General features: G+C 44.3%; 2 protein-coding genes across 10 annotated transcripts in view; both read right to left on the minus strand.

Moving 5' to 3' along the window:
- Window positions 1–1,354, minus strand: part of SVOPL (SVOP like) — a 67,129-nt gene extending 65,775 nt beyond the window's left edge. Inside the window, exons 1-2 of the mRNA XM_059171966.1 lie at window positions 1,217–1,354; window positions 944–1,035 (exon numbers count right to left, since the gene is read on the minus strand). Coding sequence (XP_059027949.1) covers window positions 944–1,035; window positions 1,217–1,298 — 174 coding nt within the window. The 5' untranslated portion in view covers window positions 1,299–1,354. The remainder of the gene's footprint in view (window positions 1–943; window positions 1,036–1,216) is intronic.
- A 13,329-nt stretch (window positions 1,355–14,683) lies between these two features.
- Window positions 14,684–22,887, minus strand: part of ATP6V0A4 (ATPase H+ transporting V0 subunit a4) — a 74,231-nt gene continuing 66,027 nt past the window's right edge. For all 9 annotated transcript variants that reach the window (XM_059171972.1, XM_059171975.1, XM_059171973.1 and 6 more), the window contains 4 exons: window positions 22,650–22,778; window positions 18,814–18,931; window positions 16,119–16,290; window positions 14,684–15,089 (listed from right to left, as the gene is read on the minus strand). In XM_059171972.1, the coding sequence (XP_059027955.1) occupies window positions 14,996–15,089; window positions 16,119–16,290; window positions 18,814–18,931; window positions 22,650–22,778 (513 nt within the window). In that variant the 3' untranslated portion in view covers window positions 14,684–14,995. The remainder of the gene's footprint in view (window positions 15,090–16,118; window positions 16,291–18,813; window positions 18,932–22,649; window positions 22,779–22,887) is intronic.

The raw sequence follows: 22,887 nt of genomic DNA on the forward strand, positions 1-22,887 counted from the left end.
AATCCCCAATTACACCCACTTGCCCCTTGAAATATAGAATCTTAACATTTTGGAGACTAGGTAAGACATTACTTCCTAGATGAAGAAATGTTCTAAATTGAACTGTTGATTATTATAAAATCAGGACCAGGACGCATCTTGCTTTTCTCTCCTTTACTGGACTACCTCCAGAGAGCACAAGGCTTTGGAGCACTGCATCAGAACTTGCCAAGTGGTCCCTCCAGCTCACATCACTCTTTGTCTCATACTATTTAGCTGAGGGTGAGGGTCAAGGCTCTCTATTATTTACTCAATTGTGTCCTATTGGCTATCTTTATGTCCCGCCTTAAATCATTGTCATGTTGACCACTTTTCTCAGATTTTGCCTTCTGTCTCATTATCAATATCATATTCCTAACATATTCTCACTGCACCTACAATAAAAGGAGGAAGCAGTAGTGGTCTCTTGGGATAGACCCACTGTTGGTCAAAGCCCTGGGATTGAGCTATCACTCTTCTTTTCTCAAAATAGCTGGTGGTAGATAGCAAACCCTCATAGGTGCCTCCTAAAGGTTCTGGAAATCTGTAATGACAACATGTGTCCCGTGCAATTCTTATGCACAAAATATTTGAGGACCAGGTGTTTAATTTTACTTAGAATGATACTAGTTTTCTCCCCCCTTCCCAGAGAAGGCAGAGATTTAAACCGTTTTTTTTTTTTAAATGAATATTGAATTCCCAGAACATAAAGACACAGATATGTATTTGCTCATAACCAAACACCTGGCAAAGGTAGATGAAAATTATTTTTGAATTAACCCCCCTCACAGGGGTTAATTCACTTTCACTCCCTTTCACTCCCCTCCCTGAATGGACAGCCCAGAGCTGGAGGTCAGTGGAAGACTCTACATATCCAATGATGAATTTGATTTAGAGAGTCAAATGATCTCCAAAGAGAACTCACCCCCGTGCTGCCCATGATCAGAAAGAGGGCAATGTGGAAACGTCCAAATCCAATGGTCTCCACGGCATCTTCCACGGTGAAGGTCTTTGACTCTAACAAGGAAGGGCAGAGTGAGAGGAAATGCCTCTGTGGGAAGGGAATATATGCGGATGATTTCTCACTAAAAATGAGGAGGAAGATGTTGGGAAACCAATTCATCATTGTAAAAATTAGTAAACACAGGAGGGAATTAAGCAGCAGCTAGAGGGTCTGAGACATCTGTGGTCATCTTACCTTTTGGCTGGGACTCTGGGGTCTCCAGGCTCAACTTCCGGAGGCTAATGACGGTGACCAGCTCGGTTTGTTTGGTCACCATCTTCTAAATGGTCCCAATTCCTGCTCACACGGCTTCCCTAATAAAAGTAGGAGAAGGAAGAAAAAAATATATAAAAGAGTGCTCATCTTCCTTTCATCTTCACAGAAAGTCTGTGAGGTCAGTATTCTTACATATAAGGAACATGAGACATGGAGAGGTCAAATGGCCAATGAGACAATGGGGCTCCAGTGACCAGTAATCAACCCTTTGTCATGGGCCAGGTGAGTTCTGGACCACTTGGCCAATAGCATCCTCTAACTGGGAGTGAAGATGGCCTTTGCTACAGACAAATAATCACATGTTCCTGTGGATCATGAGGTTTATAGTGTGTTTCTATGTAACATTTTCATTTCACCTGACAGAAACCCAGGAGCACTTCTTTTTTATTGGCTCCCTTCCCCTTCATGCATTTAGCCTGAAGAAGGATTCTTAACTCAAGAAATCGAAAGCAAAATAAAATGAAGAAATCTGAGTATCAACTTAGTGAAGAAGTTTTTTTCCAAATGACTTGAAGACATGGTCATTTAAGTCTACACCCCTAGCGGGATGAATAGAAATCATAATCTATTCTCAGTAATTAGATTTTTAGTATTAATATTGGTATCATTATTTTGATGCTAGTACATACTGTAGGATAAAGCAAGTAGCAATTGTATTAATATGGTTAGGAATCAAGCTTTTGGATATAAGAGGAAAAAGATAATAAAATCAGAGAAGTTATATAAAAATCTTAAAATCCTAACTTTGAATTGGAAATATCACTATGAATTCACTATGTACTTCATATATGCGTATCCTAAGATTATCCACTGGAAGAGTCTGGGGAAAAAAGGACTAATGAGCACTCACAGAGCCCAGATTGTTTTCTTTCCTATTTCCCATTAAAAGAAACCCCAGTGCCTTAAATAAATGGCTAATTTTGGATCTGGGACAGGAAATGTGTAAATTGAGCCTGGAACATCTTGTCATACCAGATAGCAAAGGAAGATATCAAACACCTCTGGGGTTGTGACAAAAGATTACAAGATTCAACTTGAAAAGGCTCCCATCCATCAAAGATGGGGACCATGTAAGCATCAAGAATAATGACTGTAAGAATTGAAACACATCAAAGATATCAAAACCCATTGTTCATAGCAACACTGAAACGAAAATCTCACTGATCATCTTTGGAGAATACTAAGAAACCAACTCTTTATTCTGGAAACTAGTAAATATCTTGTCTTTCTCACACAAACTCTTTGTACTTTAGGGTAACCAAACAGTTGGGAAAGAAAATTGTTTGTTTGTTTGTTTGTTTTTTATTTCAGCTAATACATGCAGGGAAAAAAAAGGAAGAATGGAATTAAATTATCATGACTTCACAACCTGATGAAATAATGGATATAGGCAATGATTACCAATGGCTGATAAACTCCTAGGCGGAAGGCTGATGAAGAAATGGATAAGAGCTGGGTAAGACTGATAATACTTGTAGACATTGGCAAATCTTATGCCACCAAAAGAGAGACCATCAGATGTCATGTGGTCCTGATGAGCAGCAATAAGAACGGGAGTATATATCACCTGTGATGCATTCTCTTGAGATTTAAGTTCAAGCAGAATCTGGTCCTCTAGCTCTACCAATTTATACAGGAGATGACGAAGAAACTCATTAAACCGTACCATGTGGCTGCAATAAGAAAAAAACCACAATGTGGGAAGTTGTATAAGATAAATGACCCAACGTCTTCAATGAATAAATGGCAAGATGAAAAGAGGAAAAGGAACTTCCAGTTGAAAGAAAAAGAGACCAATCAACCAAATAAATGAGTTGATCTTATTTGGATCCCCATTCAAATAAACCAACTGTAAAACAACAACAGCCAAGGAAATGAGAAGAAAAAGAGATGAGAGGAAAGTCAGGGAAATGTAAACAAGTGCAAAAGTTTAATGATAGTAAGAGATGTCTGATGACATCAGTAGGTGTGACCATGATATGACTACAGCAGAAAAAAAACAATCCTTCCATAGTAGAGATATATACTAAAATACTTAAGAGATGAAATGATGTCTGGGATTCGTTTTAAAATAATTCAACGGGAGGGCGTCTGGATGCCTCAGTCTTGAGTGTCTGACTCTTGATTTTGGCTCAGGTCATGATCTCAGTGTTGTGGGTTGCAGCCCTGCAGCCCCACCCCCCACGCTCAGTGGGGGGTCTCCTGAAGATTCTTTCTCTCCCCCTCCCTCTGCTTCTCCTCACACCCCTCCTCAAATGGACAAATAAATAAAATTTTTAAAAGAAATCAATGGTAGTGTGGAATATGATGCATAAGAAATAGATGGGCATATATAGAATAAGGAATGGCCATATGTTGAAAATTATTGAGAATGATGGGTGCATTTGGGATTCATTTTACCATCTGCTTTTGAAGATGTGTAACATTTTTCAAAATTGGTAGTTCAAAAAGCGAGGTTCTGAGATTTTAAAATAACTTTTCCAATTTCAGACCACTAGTAAATAGCAGAATCAGAACTCAAACAGAGGCATTTTATTCCCAGAATATAGAGATAGCCCCAAACCAGTCCGTAGCAGCATGTCAAGGTCATTAATGTTTGCTAAGGGCCAGCTCTGTATCTTGTATTGTGTGGGCTCCTGTGAAGACTTGGAAGGAACGTCTGACATGTTCTCTGCCCTAAGGAGTTTTTATTCTAGTTGGGGACACAAAAGATACACATCAAAACAACTCTTCCATAATGTTGATATTATTTGTTTTCTTAAAACACTGTCACAGAGGCACAAATATTCCCAGATGAGAGATAGGTCAATAATGCTCAGAAGTAAGTCCATGAAATCCTCCTTCCCAAGGGAGAACATGAAAAGTACAAAAAGCTGTTATTTTCCCAGAGTGGAAAAAGTGAAAAATAATTGGCCTCTCAGCCCATCTGAGAGCCTGAAAATCACGACGACAGACTGCTCTAGAACCACCACTCCCTTTCCAGACATTGTCCAAACACCCCTTGGAGAGGTGTTGTTTATCTGGTAACTTTTTAAATGAAAAAATTAACAGATTATTTTGATTATAAATTTACTTTTGATTATAAAAAGGACTTCTAGACACATTAAAAATTGGCTATGACAGTGGTGCCTGGGTGGCTCAGTCAGTTAAGCACCTGACTCGATTTCTGCTCAGGTCCTGATCTTAGGGTCCTTGAGATCAAGCCCCGTGTCAGGCTCCCTGTTCAATGGGGAGTCTGCTGGAGATTCTCTCTCTCCCTCTCCTTCTGCCCTTTTCCCCACACGTGCTCCTTCTCTCTAAAGTAAATAAATAAATCTTTTTAAAAAATCTTGGTTATGACTTTCCCATTTCAAGATAGGAAGATGAACTAGTAACATATTTAACTTCATCAAAATTTGAAAACAATACCATTTGTGAGAATTTGATAATGGTGAGGATTGTACAACCTGAAATTATACTAAATTATACTAAGAGTCCCCAGATTACATTCTTTAAAAATGGTAAATTTCATTGCATGTAAATTACATCTTTTTTTCCCCCCCTAAAGAGTAGTAATGCAAATCACGACAGCAAACTTAACAACCAAAAGTGAGTCTGGCCATTTAGAGTCTTAGAGAGTAACACCATTTAGTTGGGTGGGAAAATAAGTTTTTCAATCCCAGTAAGTTCATTTTGAGTTCAGTTACAAATAAAATGCTTAACAATAAACTCAATCCTCTATCTTTAATCAACATTTAATCTCTCCTACAGTCAAGTTTTACAACATCTCCTAGCAATCAAAACATGTTTACAATTTTAACAATCATCAAGCCTTACGTTTAGAAGAGTAATAAAACAACCTCCAGCAGTTCTCCTTTTGGTAGTGAGTGGCAAAAAAAAAAACAAAAAAACAGGAAATGTATCATTTACTATTGAGCAGAGCAAGTTTTAGTTCTATGTTTTAACCTGAGTATGTAGTTCTATGGATCATAAATATCCTACATTCCTCCCTTCTCTTATCAGCAAAGACAAGCAATACATCACAGAGGATCTGGCAGAAGGTGTTAGGTCCAAGGTAATTACTTCACAGCTTTCTTAAATGAAAGCTGATCCCAGTAAGGGAGACTCACATTTGTGAGTTCATATTTTTTTTTTAGGTATTTTTAAGTAATCTCTACACCCAGTATGGGGCTCTCATTTACAACCCTGAGATCAAGAGTCACATGCTCTTCCTTTTGGTCATGACATTGGACATCAAAAAATAAATATAATCTTCACATATAACATTTGGCCCCAAGTGAGAGATATGGACATGGTCATTAAAAAAAGATACTTTTAGAGTCAACATTTGAATAAAATACATAGACTTGATTGTGCTTTCAGAACTGACTGGAAATGTTGATTCCCTCAAGAATGAGTACAATCATCGATGCCAAACAAGAGCTGCGAGTCAGGAGGGATGGAGGCATGGGCAGGCATTCCACCTCAAGGACCCGCCTACGAACCAGAGCTATAAATATAACATTTATAACCACAAAAATATAAGAGAGTAACAAAAATAAGAGAAAAAAAAAAAAAAAGAACAAGAACAACCCAATAGCTTCTATAAGATGAAAATCCATGCCCTAAAACTGACCATTTTGTCATTTACATAGATGCGTGAAAATTCCATGACTGTGACCACCTACACGGTAAAAGGAATGAGAGCTTGGGATGTGGGCAAACTGGAATGAAAGAACACGTGCATATGTAAATGTACGCACAAGAGGACGAATTGCATGCTGGGTGCTACAGTGCTCCATGGGAGCTGCTGAGGGCCGACCGCACACATCTCTTCCCACCTCTGTATTCAATAACATCATGTTGGTAATTTAAAACCAGCCGTGGTGGGAACAGTTACACCAGGGAAATCAGCAAACACTATACACATCAAGGTAACATCCCCCCCCATTATTAAACACACCACACCCCAAAGCCCCTAGTCTTCCTTCCTTACCAGTGACTCTCGACCTCGAGATTGTGATGTGGAGAACAAAGGCAAAAAAGAAAAAAGTTAAATTTCCTTACAACTTATAGCTTATTGGCAAGTATTGGGATAGGCACGATAGCCTTCCTCAAGGAATTCAATGCGACAACGTTAATACTTTGCTAGAACACCAGGTATTATGTAAGACTGATGAATCACGAAACTCTACCTCTGAAACTAATAGTACAATATATGTTAATTGCATTTAAATTTAAGAAATAAAATCTAAGTAAAATAAAATCTAAAAAAACAACAAAATATCTAAAAAATCTAAACAACAAAATACTTTGCTAGAAGCAAAAATAGCTTGATATTCTCTGAACCTTCATGATCCCATGTCTTCTTTAACATATAAAAATCCCTTTGGAGATTTCCTTTATCTCTACCTGCCCTCCACCCCACACCAAGATATATATTAGCAAACATCCTCCAAGCCTATGGCCCACCGAGAATACATCTGAAGGGTCTCGTGACTAAGGTTTTACTGGACAGCAGTAAATGACCTTTTCCTAACAGCTAGTTTCTCAAGGTCGGTGAAATCTTGCTTCCAAATTCCTTAGAGATTTACCCGGATCCCTAACCCCCTCCCAACTAGAAAGTACACAATCAGTCACTCCCCATAACGTCAGTGCAACTCTTTCGGCACCGCCCACCCCACCCCTGTCCTATCCCCCAGCTTTAATAAAAACCACCTTTTCTTGCACGGAAGACGTCTCCAGAATTCTTTCTTGGCCGTTCACTCCCGGACCCCAACATTTCTACATCAGTACGGAGTGAGGTGGGCGGCTTGAAAATTTTTTCCAGGTGATCCTGATACACTGAACCCAACCTATCCCCACCTGAAAACCATTATTCCATGCCTTCCGAAGAGTCTGTGCTGTTTGGCAACGTAGCAAAAGCTTTAGAAACTGGTTTCATCTGCACTGGTAATCCCAGCTCTAACAGTTCATCCTAAGGACGTATCTCAAATGTGGAAAATGCTCTCTATATGAAGAAAAAAAATTTTTTTTAGGTTTATTCAAGTCTATTTTAACAATTAACAAATTGGCAACAGCCTAAGTGTAAAGAGGGAATGGTTATATAAACTGATAATACATCCCGCATTTATAATTATATTTACATAGTGTTTTTAATAACATGACAAACACTCGCTATTGTTTTTTTTTTAAATGCTTGTAAAATATTGAGAGAATGGCAAAGAGGATATAAGGACCTAAAATCATCATCTTTTGTCTAAGTCGTGAATGATAGATTGATACTGTTTTAAGTTGATAAACTAAGAAATAAAATACAACTATGTTGTTTTAACTATAAAGATAATTACCAGAAAAACTAAAAAATAAAAAAAAATTAAAAGAAATGTCTCTGGGGATGAGGAAATCAAGTCAGGTTGTTTATTTCTGTTATAAACTCATCTGGCAACTTGACTCACTGCCACGGGCCCTGAGTGCTTCAATCTAAAAATTATAAAATTCAATAAAGATAAATAGGCTATCTACAATGTGTGTGTTTAACAAAGGCTCATGTAGGTCAGGAAGGAAATAATGGAGAGGGCAAGATGTGAGGGAGGAACACAGAATACACCCAGTGGCTGATAAATGGAATTATGTGCAACCTAACTCGTCACCATGACTTCAAATTAAAGAGTTAGCACTTTCCCTTAACAGATTCACAAAAATCTTGAAGACTGATTACACCCTGTGAAGGGAAATGAGCTCTAGAGTCATCGCTGGGGGTGTATGTTGCTACATTTCCAGAAGGCAATTAGGCAGAGATAAAAGAATATTGACTTAGCAATTTCACTCCCAGGATTCATCCTAACGGGGTAGTCTAAAGGCAGACAAAGATACACAAGGAAGGGCACCACTCAGTTGTTTCAACGACAAAAGAACTGGATACAACCAATGCCCACCAGTAGAGAAATGGCTAATCAGAATACCACTTAAAACCACTCAGGGAGGGGTGCCCCCATGGCTTCAGTGGGTTAAGGCCTCTGCCTTCAGCTCAGGTCATGATCTCAGGGTCCTGGGATCGAGCCCTGAATCTGGCTCTCTGCTCAGCGGGGAGCCTGCTCCCCCCCCCACCCCGCCTCTCTCTCTGCCTGCCTCTCTGCCTACTTGTGATCTCTGTCAAATAAATAATAAATAAAATCTTTAAAAATACAAAACACTCAGAGAAAACTTATTTAGTGTTGAGAAGCACGTTCCAAGAGGTGTTATACATAGTGCATCCGTATCCACAACGTATAGGTATGTGTATACTGATCCCAATTTATAAAATTTCATTTAAATATGTATCTACATGGAGATTTCAGAAACCGTGTTTTGTCTTTCAGCACATATTTGTGGAGCACTTCTATGTCTCAGTCAATAGCATATAATGAAAGTGTCCCTGGCCCTGAAGGACCTCCAGTCTAACGGGGAGCAAAGGTAAGGGGTCAGCGGGGAGCGGCGTGGTCGCAGGGTAAGTGGGGGTCGCTCTGGTGCACGAGGTAGGGCCTCTGCTCTATTGAGTGCTGAGACCGGGGGAGGCTTCTGTAGGCAATTCTGAGTGCAGCCCCGAAGAATGAGCAGGAGCTGGCCGGGTTGGAGGGTGTGCACAAGGGAGAAGTCAGTGAGGAGAATGTAGGGTACTTTCCATTCTTTCTTCTTAAAGCTTATCTCATTGTTTGGATGTTTAAAAAGGCGAGTTCTCTTACCATAAAAATTCTTTTTGGGAAAGCAAACCAATGGAGAGTTGACACGTTGCTCACGGTGCTGACCAGGCCACTGTCCTAAGCAGGCCTGAGCCACATGCTCTCCACTGTCCTCCATCACCACCCATGACCTGTTGGGTCAGTGGTAGGTGCTTCACCCAGACACAGTCAAACCACTGGCTGGCTGGGAGTCCACAGGCTGGCCGGCACCGGAGGCCCTGTTCAATCACAGCAGTCGTGCACAACTTTGTAAATTACACAACTAAATACCACAAGGAGCACCGACGTGGCTCAGTGGGTTGAGCGTCTGACTCTTGATTTCAGCCCAGGTCATGATTTTAGGGTTATGGGATTCAGCCCCATATGGGGATCTGCAGTTAGCAGGGAGTCATCTGAAAATTCTCCCTCTCCCTCTGCCCCTCCCTGTGCTGGCACACACTCACTTTCTCTTTCTAAAATAATAAATGAATCTTTAAAAAATGCCACTGAATTTTTCACTTTAAAATTGGTATAATGATAAGTTTTAGGTTATCGGTATTTTACCTCAAATAAATGTTGCCGGTATATATTAACCAGAAATTACAAGAAAAATATTAGTTTCCAATAGATGGAGGGGCAGATTATATGAACAAGCAATTCACAAGAGACTATATAAGTTGTAAGCAAAACTGGAAAATTGTTCATCTACTGTAATAACTAACAAAATTAGAGTCACAAAAAAATCCTTAGGTATCATTTTATACCGACTAAATTAACAAGCATAACAAAGAGGAAAGGACAGAGGGAGGAAGAAGGGAAGAGGGACTAGAGGTGGCAGGGGGGACTAGGAGGGAGGCAGGGAGGGAGTAAAAAGAGGAAAGTCAGCAGACAGGAGACTGAGATTGAATGGATTCTGTCTTCTATCTCAGTTCTTTCCTTGAAAGTAGAAATAATACCTCGCTAGCTGTGGCTGAAGAAGCTTGCTGCCTTCCCAGGCAAGTCCTCCTTTGTACTTTGCTGAAGAGCCTGGTCACCCAGAGGCAGGTGGGTGGAGGCTGGGGGTGGGGGAGGGGCGGTGCATCTGAGAAAGCCCTTTTGCTCCTCCCCCTTTCCTCCTGCACCTTGGCAGGCATCTCAGGTCATGATGCAAAGAGGGACACTTTGAGCCACGTCTGGCAGGGTGGAAGCTAGCAAGACCCTGGAACTTCTCCTACAGCTGTAGACTACTTACCTCCAGACATCTATGTGGGAAAACGATTAAGCTCTCTGTTTAAGACGCTGTTATTTCTGTTTTCTGTTCCTTGAAATTGTGTGCAATTTTTTTATTTTAGGCTAGTCAAGTGTAGCAGTGTGAGAGAAGGAACAAAAAACTCCGTAATTGGCTGTGATCAATGAATTGTAAACACCAGTGCACTCCTACCAGCCAACTGTGTGTAATCTTAACTGATAAGTTTCCTTCTTCGGTATGTTATGAGAATTAAATGGGACAATGTTTGCATGAGGGCACAGTGCCCTTGCAACATAAACACCCGTGGGAGTACTATTCCTCATCTCTGAATAAAAGTATCAACTAAATGTCTAATATTTCACCATAATCACAAATCAAATACACACAGGGGAAGTTTGTAAGTATTTTCAGTTATCAAACATGTATCTCTCCAAAAACATTTATTACTGATATTCTGCTAACATTAGAACACCCTGGGCTCAAATAAAAATAACCTAAATGAAAAAAAGAAAAAAGTGACTTGTTTTCTGAAATAGACTGACCTTATTTCAAGGGTAAACCTAAGTGGTATTAGGAAGCCATCAGATGTGCTGCATGCCTACTGGAAAATAAGATCTCAAAACCTCTCCCGCCAGTTGTATGACACTGATACCATCCAAATGAGTCACCTCATCTTACTTATTAAAGGCACAACAAAATGGATGACTTTTACCAAAAATGATCTGTTGTTCTACATTACTTTTTTTTAAAGTAGACTCCACACCCAGAATAGAGCCCGACATGGGGTTCAAACGCACAACCCTGAGATCAAGACCTGAGCTGAGATCAAGAGTTTGGTGCTTGGGCGCCTGGGTGGCTCAGTGGGTTAAGCCACTGCCTTCGGCTCAGGTCATGATCTCAGGGTACTGGGATGGAGTCCCGCATCAGGCTCTCTGCTCGGCAGGGAGCCTGCTTCCTCCTCTCTCTCTCTGCCTGCCTGTCTGCCTACTTGTGATCTCTGTCTGTCAAATTAAATAAATAAAATCTTTAAAAAAAAAAAAGAGTTTGGTGTTTAATGGGCGGAGCCACCAGGAGCCTGTTCTACACTACCTTAAATGGTAAACTCAGTATATTTTACAGGGGAAAAAAAACCCTTTCCGAATTCCAGTTTGGAACAGCCTCGTGGGCGTAGGGATGAAGAAACTATGAAAGAAAGGGGCATCAGTGATGTGTGCCACACTCAAACTCCACTCAGAGAAGCAAGCCTAGCCCTCACCCAGCCACTGAAAAGTATTGATGCTCTCCACTGGTAACACTGATCTTTCTAACGTCCCGTGCCTGAAGACGGTCAAGGCCCAGGTGGGTTTGCAATGTCAGGGCTTGTTGCCAAGGGATGGAAGAAACGAATGTACAAATTACCTGCAGCAGAGAAAGTTCCCGTTCCTGCCCTGTTCAGTTATTATAGGGTCTTCAAATAATAGAATGTCTTCGGTGGGGTATGTAGGGTGCTGGGCTGCAGACCTGTTGATAGGAGATTATCAGGATTTGGGCATTCACAGCTGTGCATTACAAATGAGCTTACATCCAAGTCATTAGGGAGACTCTCAAGTATTAACGCCAAGTTAACACACAGGGGAGTATTCTCTTAGTATTTTCTAGAATTTCAGACAAACGTTTCATAAAGAAAAAGTTTTCATAAAAAGGAAGATGGGAGTACCTGTGTGGCTCAATCAGTTAAGTGTCCAATTCTTGGTTTCAGCTCAGCAGGTGATCTCCAAGTCATGGGATCGAGCCCCACGTGAGGCTCTGTGCTCAGCGTGAAATCTGCTGCAGATTCTCTCTTGCACTCACTCTCTCTCTCTCTTAAATAAATAAATAAATAAAATCTTAAAAAAAAAAAAAAAAACAGAAACAAATAAGCAAAAAGGAGGACAAAATGTTCCACAGAAATAGGTATGGGGAACACTGCAGATAGAGCCTGTAACCTTAACTCTATAAGGGAGTGTTGGAGAAGCTGAGATGGCATCTTCTGCCATCTCTGTAAACCATTCTAAATCCCATTTAACTCAAGAAGAGGATGGATGGATGGTGGATGGATCATTAGACAAACCAACTCAAAAAAGGAAGGAATAACATGGGGAAGAATGCTGCCCACCTCCCACATTCAGTCCCTCAAAAACTACAATGGGAAAGCAACCCATGACTTAGCTTCAAAGAATCTATAAGAACTGAGCTGCTGCTGGGAGTCTACTCTGAAACTCAAAAGGCTTACCTGGTTTTCAAGCTTTATTAAAACAGATGGTAAAGCACCAATGGGCTTTTCATTCTACTGCATTTTGCTATACTCCATTTTTTAGCCGGAAATAACTGAGCCATGGTAGAGCTTTTTAAAAACCGATCATGCTTGTGTGCGTGTATGATGCAATTTGTTTTGCAATATCATCAATAAGAGGAGCGAACTGTTCATAGCCCATGAGCCTTCAGCCAAGTTCGAATGGTCCAAACCCTGTCCCCATCCCGGCCACCTCCACTTGAAAGCAAGAGAAGTAAATCCAGATCCACGTTGCCCATCGGAGTTTCTTACCTCTGTATATCCCTTGGAAAGCTTTCTAGTTTCAGGCTCTTTTGTTCACACAGCAGTTAGATCACGGGCGGCCCCTGGAGGGGCTTCTGGACTAACCTGCTCAAGAAGCCAGGCCCCTAGGTCTTCTCCTCCCTCTTTGGCTCAGTTCTGCCAACTGAATTCCTTAAAGAGCAACCTTGTCTCCTGAGCATGTGAGTGACAACCCGGTCACACCCCCTTTCCTGTAGCCCTTCACCCCATCCCTTTTTAAAGGGGAAATTACATTTCTCATGAGACGGAAGGAGGCTGTCAAACCTTGGAGAAAACTAACAGTTCTCAGGAAGACCATGGAGACTTCTAGAAGATCTGGGGTCTAGGCAAGGGGCAGAAGGAAGCTTTGCCCTTTCGAACCTTTTCTTCAAGCCATCATTGCTTAGAATTAAAGGGCAGAAGAAGGCTGGTGATCTATCTAAGCATAGCATATTTCTAGATAGTTGATGAGAAGTGCACGGTGAGCTGAGAACCTTGAAACTGCCCAGCAACCTTGGCTTCTGCAGACTTACAATGAACATTTTCATGCTGCTTTTGTCTGTTCTTCCTTTTAGGTGATGTCATTGGCTGAGTACCTGGTCCAGGCCCGTGCTTGACACCAGCCTTCCACAACCCAGAGAGGTGGAGATCCCCCCACTTCCTGCCCGAGGACACACATGAGTGTCAGAGTTGGAACTCAAAGATGTCAACTCTCATTCTTAGATTCATCTTGCTTTAATCTCTGAATATTTGTGGAGCAGCCTGTTGTGCCTTAAGTTGTGCTAGACAAGTCATGACATTAACATAGAAGGGGACATGGACGCTTCCTTGGGTATGAACCATGACACTTCCATGAGCACCAGCCAACTCCACTACATAGAGGGACAGGAAAAATAGAAATCGGTCCAGGGGCGCCTGGGTGGCTCAGTGGGTTGGGCCGCTGCCTTCGGCTCGGGTCATGATCTCAGTGTCCTGGGATCGAGTCCCGCATCGGGCTCTCGGCTCAGCAGGGAGCCTGCTTCCTCCTCTCTCTCTCTCTCTGCCTACTTGTAATCTCTCTCTGTCAAATAAATAAATAAAATCTTTAAAAAAAAAAAAAAGAAAGAAAGAAATCGGTCCAAAAGGTAAACTTGGATTTGCTCAGATCTTCTGGAATCTTAAGAACTAGATATTACATAGAAAGTGCCCTGTGGGGTGCCTGGCTGGCTCAGTCATAAGAGCATGTGACTCTGGATCTCAGGGTTGTGAGTTTGATCCCCATGTTGAGGGCAGAGTTTATGTTAAAAAAAAAAAAAATGGATCAATAATTTTTTGGAAGTGCCTTGTAAACTGTAAAGTGCTATACCAATGTTAACAATACTTAATTCTACTGCTATATTGACCATAAAGACTATGATTAACCTGAGTAGTGGTCACTCAGGCTGAATAGTTGATGACACACATATTACTCTGCCCCTGGCTCTCAGGAATCTGCCAACCCAGGAGCCTTAGAAATGACTTCAGGGCCCACAGATCCAGAGAGTAAGCCTGTCTGGTGGTCTCCTTTCTGGCAAGCTGTTTTCCAGAACTTTCTCAAGCCTTCAGATCTCTTCCTCCAGTTTTTCATGTGGTCACCCTTCATTCCACAGGATGTCACAATGCAGAGAGCCTCATGGCCCACATCCAGAGAGAGAACATGACCCTTTCTTTCCCACCTGTGGGGAAGATTCATGAGAAAGTTCCTAATCTTATAAAGCTTAGCCCCAGGCAAAGAGAAGAAGTATCTGAGGAACCAGGAAATGAAAGACTAAACTAAACATAATCCTTTGGGATTAGTTTGTGTACTTCCATTGCTTAGCTGTGACCTGTAATTATCAGTACTAAATTATGTGGGATACTTTTACACAAAGACACCTCGGAGAACAAGGGAATGGCCCAGCAGTTTATTTCCTTATGAATCATATTTACAGAATTGCAAGAAAACATCAGTGGAGCCCTCCCCGTTTTAGGATTTGACAATTACCACCCAACATGAGATCGGCTCCTCTATGACATGATGAAGTCATATTAGATCCCAAGGCTTGGAAATAAAATGATCATGGCTTCCCGCCTCCAGCGAGCCCAGAACAATCATCCCATTGGCCTGCTGGGCCAAGCCAACAGCGAAGACAAGTTGAACTTCTCTCCCAGCAGCAGAGACTGAAGCCAGAGGCCACGGCCGCCCGCCCGCGGACCTGGAGCTACTCCTCGGCGGAACCATCCAGGATGCATTTAAAGGAGAAAGGAGAAAACTTGTAACCAGCCCCGACGTAGAACTTGTTCTGGAACTCCACCCTGCATGGGGGGTGGGGCACAAGAAAAAGTTAGATTAAACACATAAGCTAGAGGCCAGCAGCCAAAGGGAAGAACACCCAGAACCTTGACTTTAACACTCTTATGGCTTCTATCACAGACATCACATGTCATCCTTTATGCCTGATGACATCACAGAGTTCATTTCCTCCATGAGGGGAGAGATGACGATATAACCTCTGGGAGAGGCTGTGATTCTGTTCTCTCAGTACATGTAGTGTCAACACCTTTCTTTATCAACAGCGGGCATAGAGGGGGTGAGAAAGCATCCGTGAAAGCTGAAGACAGCCTGTGGGATGGACAGGCGCGCACATGCACTCGAGATTCTTGGCAAAGATTTCACTTGAAAGAAAAATGGAAACTTCAACAAATGTTTGCGTGTTTGTAAACCTAGTGATGCCTGAGAGTCTGCAGACACATCTGTGAATGTCAAGGGCGTCCTGCGAGCGCCTTCCTTCTTCCGGGTACCCTCCGTCTGTCTGCACTTTGTAGAGGTCAAGAGCCTATGCCTTGGTGTGATTCCTGCCCTCAGCACCATGGGCCAAATGTCTCCCGTGAGCTCAGCGTGCCTCTAAGAGCCTCTCTCAGATCTGTCATCTTACCAGCTGCTGGAGGGGTCCCTTACCTTGAAGCCAGTTGTAATACAACAAACGAACATTTAAGAGAGAACGAGTAAACGGGAACTAACATTTATTATAAGGCAGCCATTATATACAGGTACACACACACTCACACGTACATACTTATATACACATGTGCACACACCTATGTGCACGTGCACACCTGTGCACACATGTACACATGTGCGATGCACACTTGTGTGGGTACACACGCGCATATACTTACAAACGTGTGCATTGCAGGGGGAAACACACAAATACACACACATTGTCATGTAATATTACACCAGCAGGTGACTGAACGAGGTCAGGATCTGAGGCCAGCTGGCAGGTCCTGGCCCCCAACCCCTCTCCAGCGCCTGTGGAGTCCCTATGGGGCAGCCACGCTCACCAGTGCAGTCGCAGGGCGTGCAAGAATGCAGAGAGGCCCTCCATGATCAGAAGGATGGCAACCGTCAGCATGGCAAATACGGCAAAAATGATGAAGACCCCAATGAGTCCTCCCCAGCCTCGCAGGCGAAGGCCAATGTTCATCACCATGGTCCAGAGCACCTCAGACAGTTCTAGAAAAGCGAGAGAAAGAGTCTCAGCCACAGGGTTATCTTTCCATACTCTTTTCCTGGGTCTGCACACCCTAGAATCCCGAATCTCGGGTCTTGGATGGAAAACAGGCACGTGTGCCCTAGGGCACCTGGACGAGTCGGTCTATGGCAGCTTTGCTCACAATGGAGCAAACTATAGCTCCCAGCAGCAACATGAATAAATGCCAGTAACGTCACGTTATGCCACAGAAGCAAAACATAAAAGAATTCATACAATATATTGATATGGACTGAATGTTTGTGCCTTCCCCCCAACAAATCCATATGTTGAAGCCCTACCTACCTAAGTGATGGTACTTGGAGAAGGGATCTTTAGGAGGTCATTAGGGTTTGATGAGGTCATATGGGTGGGGTCCTCAGGATGGGATTAGTGCTCTTATAAGAAGAGATAGCAGAGAGCTATCATTACATTATTGGTTTGAGATGAGTGTACCCAGCAGAAAGGTCACAGGGGCATGGCCCAGAGAGATCAAGGCCTATCCCTTGCACCTGGCCACCAGGACATGACAAGAAGAAAGACATGTGGGAGCACAAGGAGGAGTCCCTGTTTCTGTACTGTGCCCCCTTCCCGCCCCCAAGCTCTGGCTTTCAGCTGGAGTAACACCTGACTTTTCCTGACTTTTGAAGCATGTGTCCAAATGCAGCCTCTTTCAACTTAGGTCTCAACCTGGCACCAATGGACACAGATGTGCTCGAGTAGATCGCCACTGTTTCAAGCTACTGAGATCTGGGGATTGTTGTTATTGCAGCACATTCTAGCCTAGCCTGACTAACAGAGCAGGCAAACTACCAGAACCACACAGAAAAGCCAAGGCACACACAGGTTAAGTTGCGGCCTGAGTTACTGAGCTAAAAGTAGTATATGAGAAACTAGAACAGAATCAGTATTTATTACCACTCTACTAAACTACCTCTTCAAGCAAGTTCGTTAGCATGAAGAAGAAGGCACCCATGGGAACTAGACATCTCAGGAAGTTCCAGAAAGACCCAATGGGTGGACCATGCCAGGCAGCTGTGAACCATATGGTTTTTGGGGAGTCAAATTACATCATCAGTGAGCATGGGCTGGCCAGAGGAGTCCCTCCTGTCCTATCTAGTTGTGACCTGAGTCCTCCAAACCACATCTGAGATGGAACCTAAAGACTGACATTAATGCTGCTGATCACACGAGCTCAGAGATCCACTTTGGGTCCCTGGGCAACCGTTTCGCATGGGTACATGTCAGTACACAAGTACACACATGCGGGGCTCGGGGTGTCTGGATGTAGATGCTTACAGGCCGCGCGTATGCATCCAAGGCCCTGTGTGCCTGCAGAAGTGTGTACGTGTGTATGTGTGGGAGATGATGCAAAATGAACATGGCCAGAGCAGTGAAGACTAATGATAAGCACTTGCATTTCTGCTATAAATTAACAAACAGGCTCACTTTCATTGCTTTGGCTTCTATCCTGCAAGGACACACTTTGGCTTTGTTTCTCAGTTCCAGGAATAAAAGATGGGGATGTTGCTTTCCAAGAGCTCACAGTCTAGTAGGGAGACAGGCTGATTACAACAGAATTGTAAGCACTGCTAGGACAGGGCACTCCCAGAACTCAGGGAAAGGGAACCTTCCAGACTGGGGACCAGGGAGGAAGATTTCCAAGGGTGGTGATGCCATCTGAGTGAGTTATGAAAGAAGAATTAGATACTGGGTGAGGAGAAAGTTCAAGAAGAGAGGAATAGGGGTGACTGGGTAGCTCAGTTGGTTAAGCATCTGACACTTGATCTCAATTCAGATCTTGATTTCAGTCAGGGTCATGAAGCCCACACTGGGCTCCATGCTAGGCATGCAGCCTACTTAAAAAAGAGAGAGAGAAAGAGGAATATTTCAAGCAAGTGGGCTGCAGGGCAAACACACAGAAGGGTCCAGAGAACATGGTAGCTTCAGGAGCCTCAATGCAGGTCCTTATAGCCCTGTCTCCTTAGAAAAGGAAACTGCGGGCGCCTGGGTGGCTCAGTGGGTTAAGCCGCTGCCTTCGGCTCAGGTCATGATCTCAGGGTCCTGGGATCGAGTCCCGCATCAGGCTCTCTGCTCAGCAGGGAGCCTGCTTCCTCCTCTCTCTCTCTCTGCCTGCCTCTCTGCCTACTTGTAATCTCTGTCTGTCAAATAAATAAATAAAATCTTTAAGAAAAGGAAACTGCTAGAGCTTCTAGAAGGAGCCTAACCCTGATGATGCCTTGGTTCCAGGATTCCAGAACTGTAAGGTAGTAAATTTGTATTGTTTAAAGCTGCTAAGTTCGTGGTAATTCATGACAGCAGCAACAGAAAACTGATATAGAGGGGTAACCACTCTAAAAATATAAAGTCAGGCCTACAGAAGAAAAGTCACATCTTCCTAGGAAAGAAGAACCAGAAATAACCCAGGAAGGCACTTCTGCCAACAAGTACTTTGATTCTGTTTCCCAGGGACGATCTGACCGTGACCGTGAGGTCTGCTCACTCACGTGCATGAGCCAGGCTGAGGGCCCAGAGCCGGAGGTACGAGGCTGTGTTTGAAATGCAGCCCAGGCAATATTCGATCGTGTGGATGGCTTGATGCACAAAGATGTCTCCGAAATTGAACTGAAAGAGAGAGTTCTTTATTCTACTTTCATTAAGAATTCCCTCCATGAAAGCTTTCATTAACGTTGCACGGGTGAATAAAACATGGGCTCCACCGTATATCACATCCAGCGGAACTAGGGGAAAACAAATATTAATATATTTGGAGGAAGAGAATTAGCAGCACAAAAATGGAGATATATTATAGAGGGCACGGATTGCATGGAGCACTGGGTGTGATACAAAAACAATGAATACTGTTATGCTGAAAATCAATTAAAAAAAATTTAAAAAAACAACAGAGATATAGTACGTGTGCAGCAACATCTCCCAGAAAGAGCTGAAAAAAGTCCAGAGAGGAAGAGAGAACGGTTGCTAAGGCATCACGGGAGGTAGATGGCAGCCGAAGGAGCGGGAGGCATCCAGAAGGAGAGATGAGGAGGACCGTTCCTGCTGAGGGAAACGTGTCCTGGTAAGGAAAAGGCAGGTGGCCGGGAACACTGGGAAGGCAAGTTCTGGGGGAAAACAATTTGGCTGGAAGTGGGAGCTTGTTTGGTGAGGAGTAGAAAGGAGAGGAAAGTTCCAGGAAACCGCAGAGTTGAGAAAATAACCTGGAGCCCATGAGGAGCCATAAAAAAACATCTGAGTAGAAAGTGGCCAGGGGAGAGGGTGGGAATAAAGCAGCACAGGGGCTGGGGGATTAATCTGGTGACAAAATACACTGGCAAGGGCAAGGCCGATAAGCAAAAGAGCCTCTTTGTTGATTAGCTCGCTAATCCAGGGATCGGGAGGAGGAAACAGCGCACAGATAGCGATGACTTGTTGTCGGCTTCATGCTCTCTGATGCTGTGGGGACAACAGCCCGACTGGCACCATCCCAGCCCTCCAGTGGCTCACAGTCTAGTGGCGACAATGTATGTGAAAAGTGCAATAGCCAAGAATCAGCAGGACAGTGGGGACACAGAAGGGCCTTTCACCCGGGAGGGGCTGGGACCATCCAGGGTTCCGAGGCTCTTGAGTTTGAGGAGCTGAAAGAATGGCCCTGACAGAAATGAAAAATGGGGGGAGATTAGTTGGGATTTTCAGACGCGTGGCATTTCAGGCGACAGCTGGCCATACAAGTAGAATCTTCCAGCACACAGTGGTCGAGGCAGGACAGGCTCCGAAGAAAAGTCTGGGCTAGAAATGGACACCTAGGAGGTCACCGGTGGGAGGAGGGACAGTGGGAGGTAAGTCAGCTGGAAAGATACACAAGGCGAAGAGCACGGAGAGAAGAGCTCCTAGCTTGGAATACATCTTCACTGGGAGGTGAGAAAGAATGAAACTGGTGATGCAGAGACAAGGTCCGAGAGGAGTCTCCAAAAGGAGACCAGGAGTCGTCACAGGGCTGTGGTCAAGGTCGGAGAGATACCGAGAAGGAATGGGGGCTGTGGCCACCCGGGTCAGGAGCTATGGAGAGAAGACAGGAATCAACGTCTCTGATTCAGCCACAAGAACAGTTGGGAGGAAGCCAAGGGCAGGAACGGACAGAGAGGGAGACCCCGGAGAGACAGAGAGTCACGGTAGAAGAGGGTTGTGTAGAGAAGCATTAACCCCACCCAAAGAGAGGGCTGGCTTTGTCCGGGCTCCTGGGAGGCAAGCACTGAACTCCTAACATCTCCCATGTGAGAGAATTTTCTTCATTATTCATGGTGAGCCCCTGGGACCACATCTGATCGCTTCTGTGGTTGGAAGGTTGAGACATGGAGCGATGTGTTTCCGGTCCATGTCCATGGGGGTGGGAGGCGGCTGCTGGAGACCGAGTACAACCACTGGGCTGCAGGCCCACGGAATGAAACTCCAATCAAACTTTGGACACTGGAGCTCAGGTGGGCTTCCCGGGCTGGCAGTGCTGTGCAGCTGTTGCCACATGTCGATGCTGGGAAAGGAAGGCCTCCCTAAGGACACAGAATTCTGGAATTTGGGATCTTCCCAGTGTGGGATTCTGCCTATCTGCCTCTTCCCCTTCTGACTTCTATATTTGTGCTGCAGTAAAACTCCAGTTGTAAGGCTCACACTTTACTGAGTTCTCCAAGCTGTTCTACAAATTATTGGCCCTGAGAGAATGCGAGGGGCCCTGAACTTGTAACTGACTGGTCTGAAGAGAGGGTTGGGTGGTCCTGGAGATCCCCAAACCTGTGGCTAGTGTCAGGAGTCTTGGGAGGACTTGGCAGTCTGGAGAACTGTGTCCTTAACCCTGAGTTTGGCCAACACCTGGTGTGGAGAGAGGTCAGAGAGGACTTTGAGGGGACAATGTCCTCAAGCCCGTGTTTGCTTTGCCACGGGAGACCACCCCCCCCATGACGGCACTTGGGGGAAGGAACCTACGAATGGTGCCTGAAGTCGCCCAAACAAAGACAGCTCGTTCACTGCAGAAGCAGGAGGGGAACCCTGACTGGGCAGATCCTGAGGGCAGGAGAAAGAGGAGAGATGCTGTACTGGACACGCTGGGACTGGATGAGTCAGACGATGTGTGGTCTGGATTCTAGAACATCCCAGCATGTCTGACAGACTTAGTAATATGAATCACCCCCAATATGGGTTACTCTCTGTACCTGGAATCTTGTTGGAAACATTTGATCCAGTTTCTTCATTAATTCTAATGGACCACCCATTCGTTTAAATGAGTATTATTATTATTATTATTAGTCATTAACACCACAAAGGGAGCTCCCTCTAGCCTCCCTCAGGCTTCACAGGGGCCCTGTCTCCATCCCAGGATTGGAAGAGAACTCCTGTTAAAACCCCACCCACTTGAGGCCTACGGGTGCTGCAGGGTTGGGATAAAAACAGCCACCTGCTTCATCGGGGAAATGTGGCACATTCCTGAGGGGGAGCGGCTGTCCTTGAACAGAAACGGGCAGGGAGGGAGGGGGAACGAAACAATTCCTGAATTCACAGGCAGGCAGATAATGTTACAAAGATAGGTCAGCGAAGTCCCAGCAGAGCCAGGGTGGGGACAGGAGAACAAAGAGGGGATGGTGGCAGGGCATGCTCGTGTCCAGGAGGCGGGCTGGGAAGAAATAACCCGCCTTTGACTTCAACAATAGGGCCAGATTTGGACTCAGATCTCATGGGTTGAGGGGCGCTGATTGGACGGCTCATAATAAATGTAGCCGGAGACAAGGAGGTCTCACGGACATGGACGACCTCCTATGCCAATAGATCTGGAGGCTGACACCTCACACTCACAGAGACAGCAGCACCTGGGTTATAATGTTAAAACACTCCTAGATTGGTTGGGGAAGAGCTGTTGTTCTTTCCCTTTTTTTAAAGATTTGTTTATTTTAGAGAGACAGAGTGAGCAAGAGATGGGGCAGAGGGAGAGAAGCTCTCATGACCTGAGCTAAAATCAAGAGTTGGACATTTAACTGACGGAGCACCCCCTCAGGCACCCCAAGGAGCTGTTGTTCTGATCCTATAGGCACTCCCCCTCCCTTGGGACCTCCCCAACTTCCCACAACTCTGTGACTACAGGGCTGCCACCAGCACGGTCCTCCCAACCTTCCCAGCTCCACTGCCCAAGTCCTTTCTGATGGGCTGGTGGCCACGCCCTACTGGTAGCCACACCCTACTGGTGGCCACGCCCTACTGGTGGCCATGCCCAGTTTTAAATATTTTGCAATCATCCTTGATGAGATCCCGCATCTAGACTCTGTGCAAACTGGGAAATCTTTGTCAACTATCGAGCCCCACATACCTCTTCTTCGTGGTCATCCTGACCCCCGTGGGCACCTGCAGAAGCCCTCTGGCCAGCACTCACAGAAGGACTGGAGTGGTCACCTTCAGTGTCCTCTGTGGCTTCTTCTTGGATCATGGAGGCCTGCAACTGCCAACAAGCAAGGAAGTGAAGCACTAAATTCACCCTTAGAATTAGAATTACAATTTATTCTACACAAACTAAAGGCTATCATTAAATATTAACTACGGACCAGACA

The sequence above is a fragment of the Mustela lutreola genome, chromosome 4, assembly GCF_030435805.1.
Source record: "Mustela lutreola isolate mMusLut2 chromosome 4, mMusLut2.pri, whole genome shotgun sequence".
Taxonomy (NCBI): Eukaryota; Metazoa; Chordata; class Mammalia; order Carnivora; family Mustelidae; genus Mustela; species Mustela lutreola.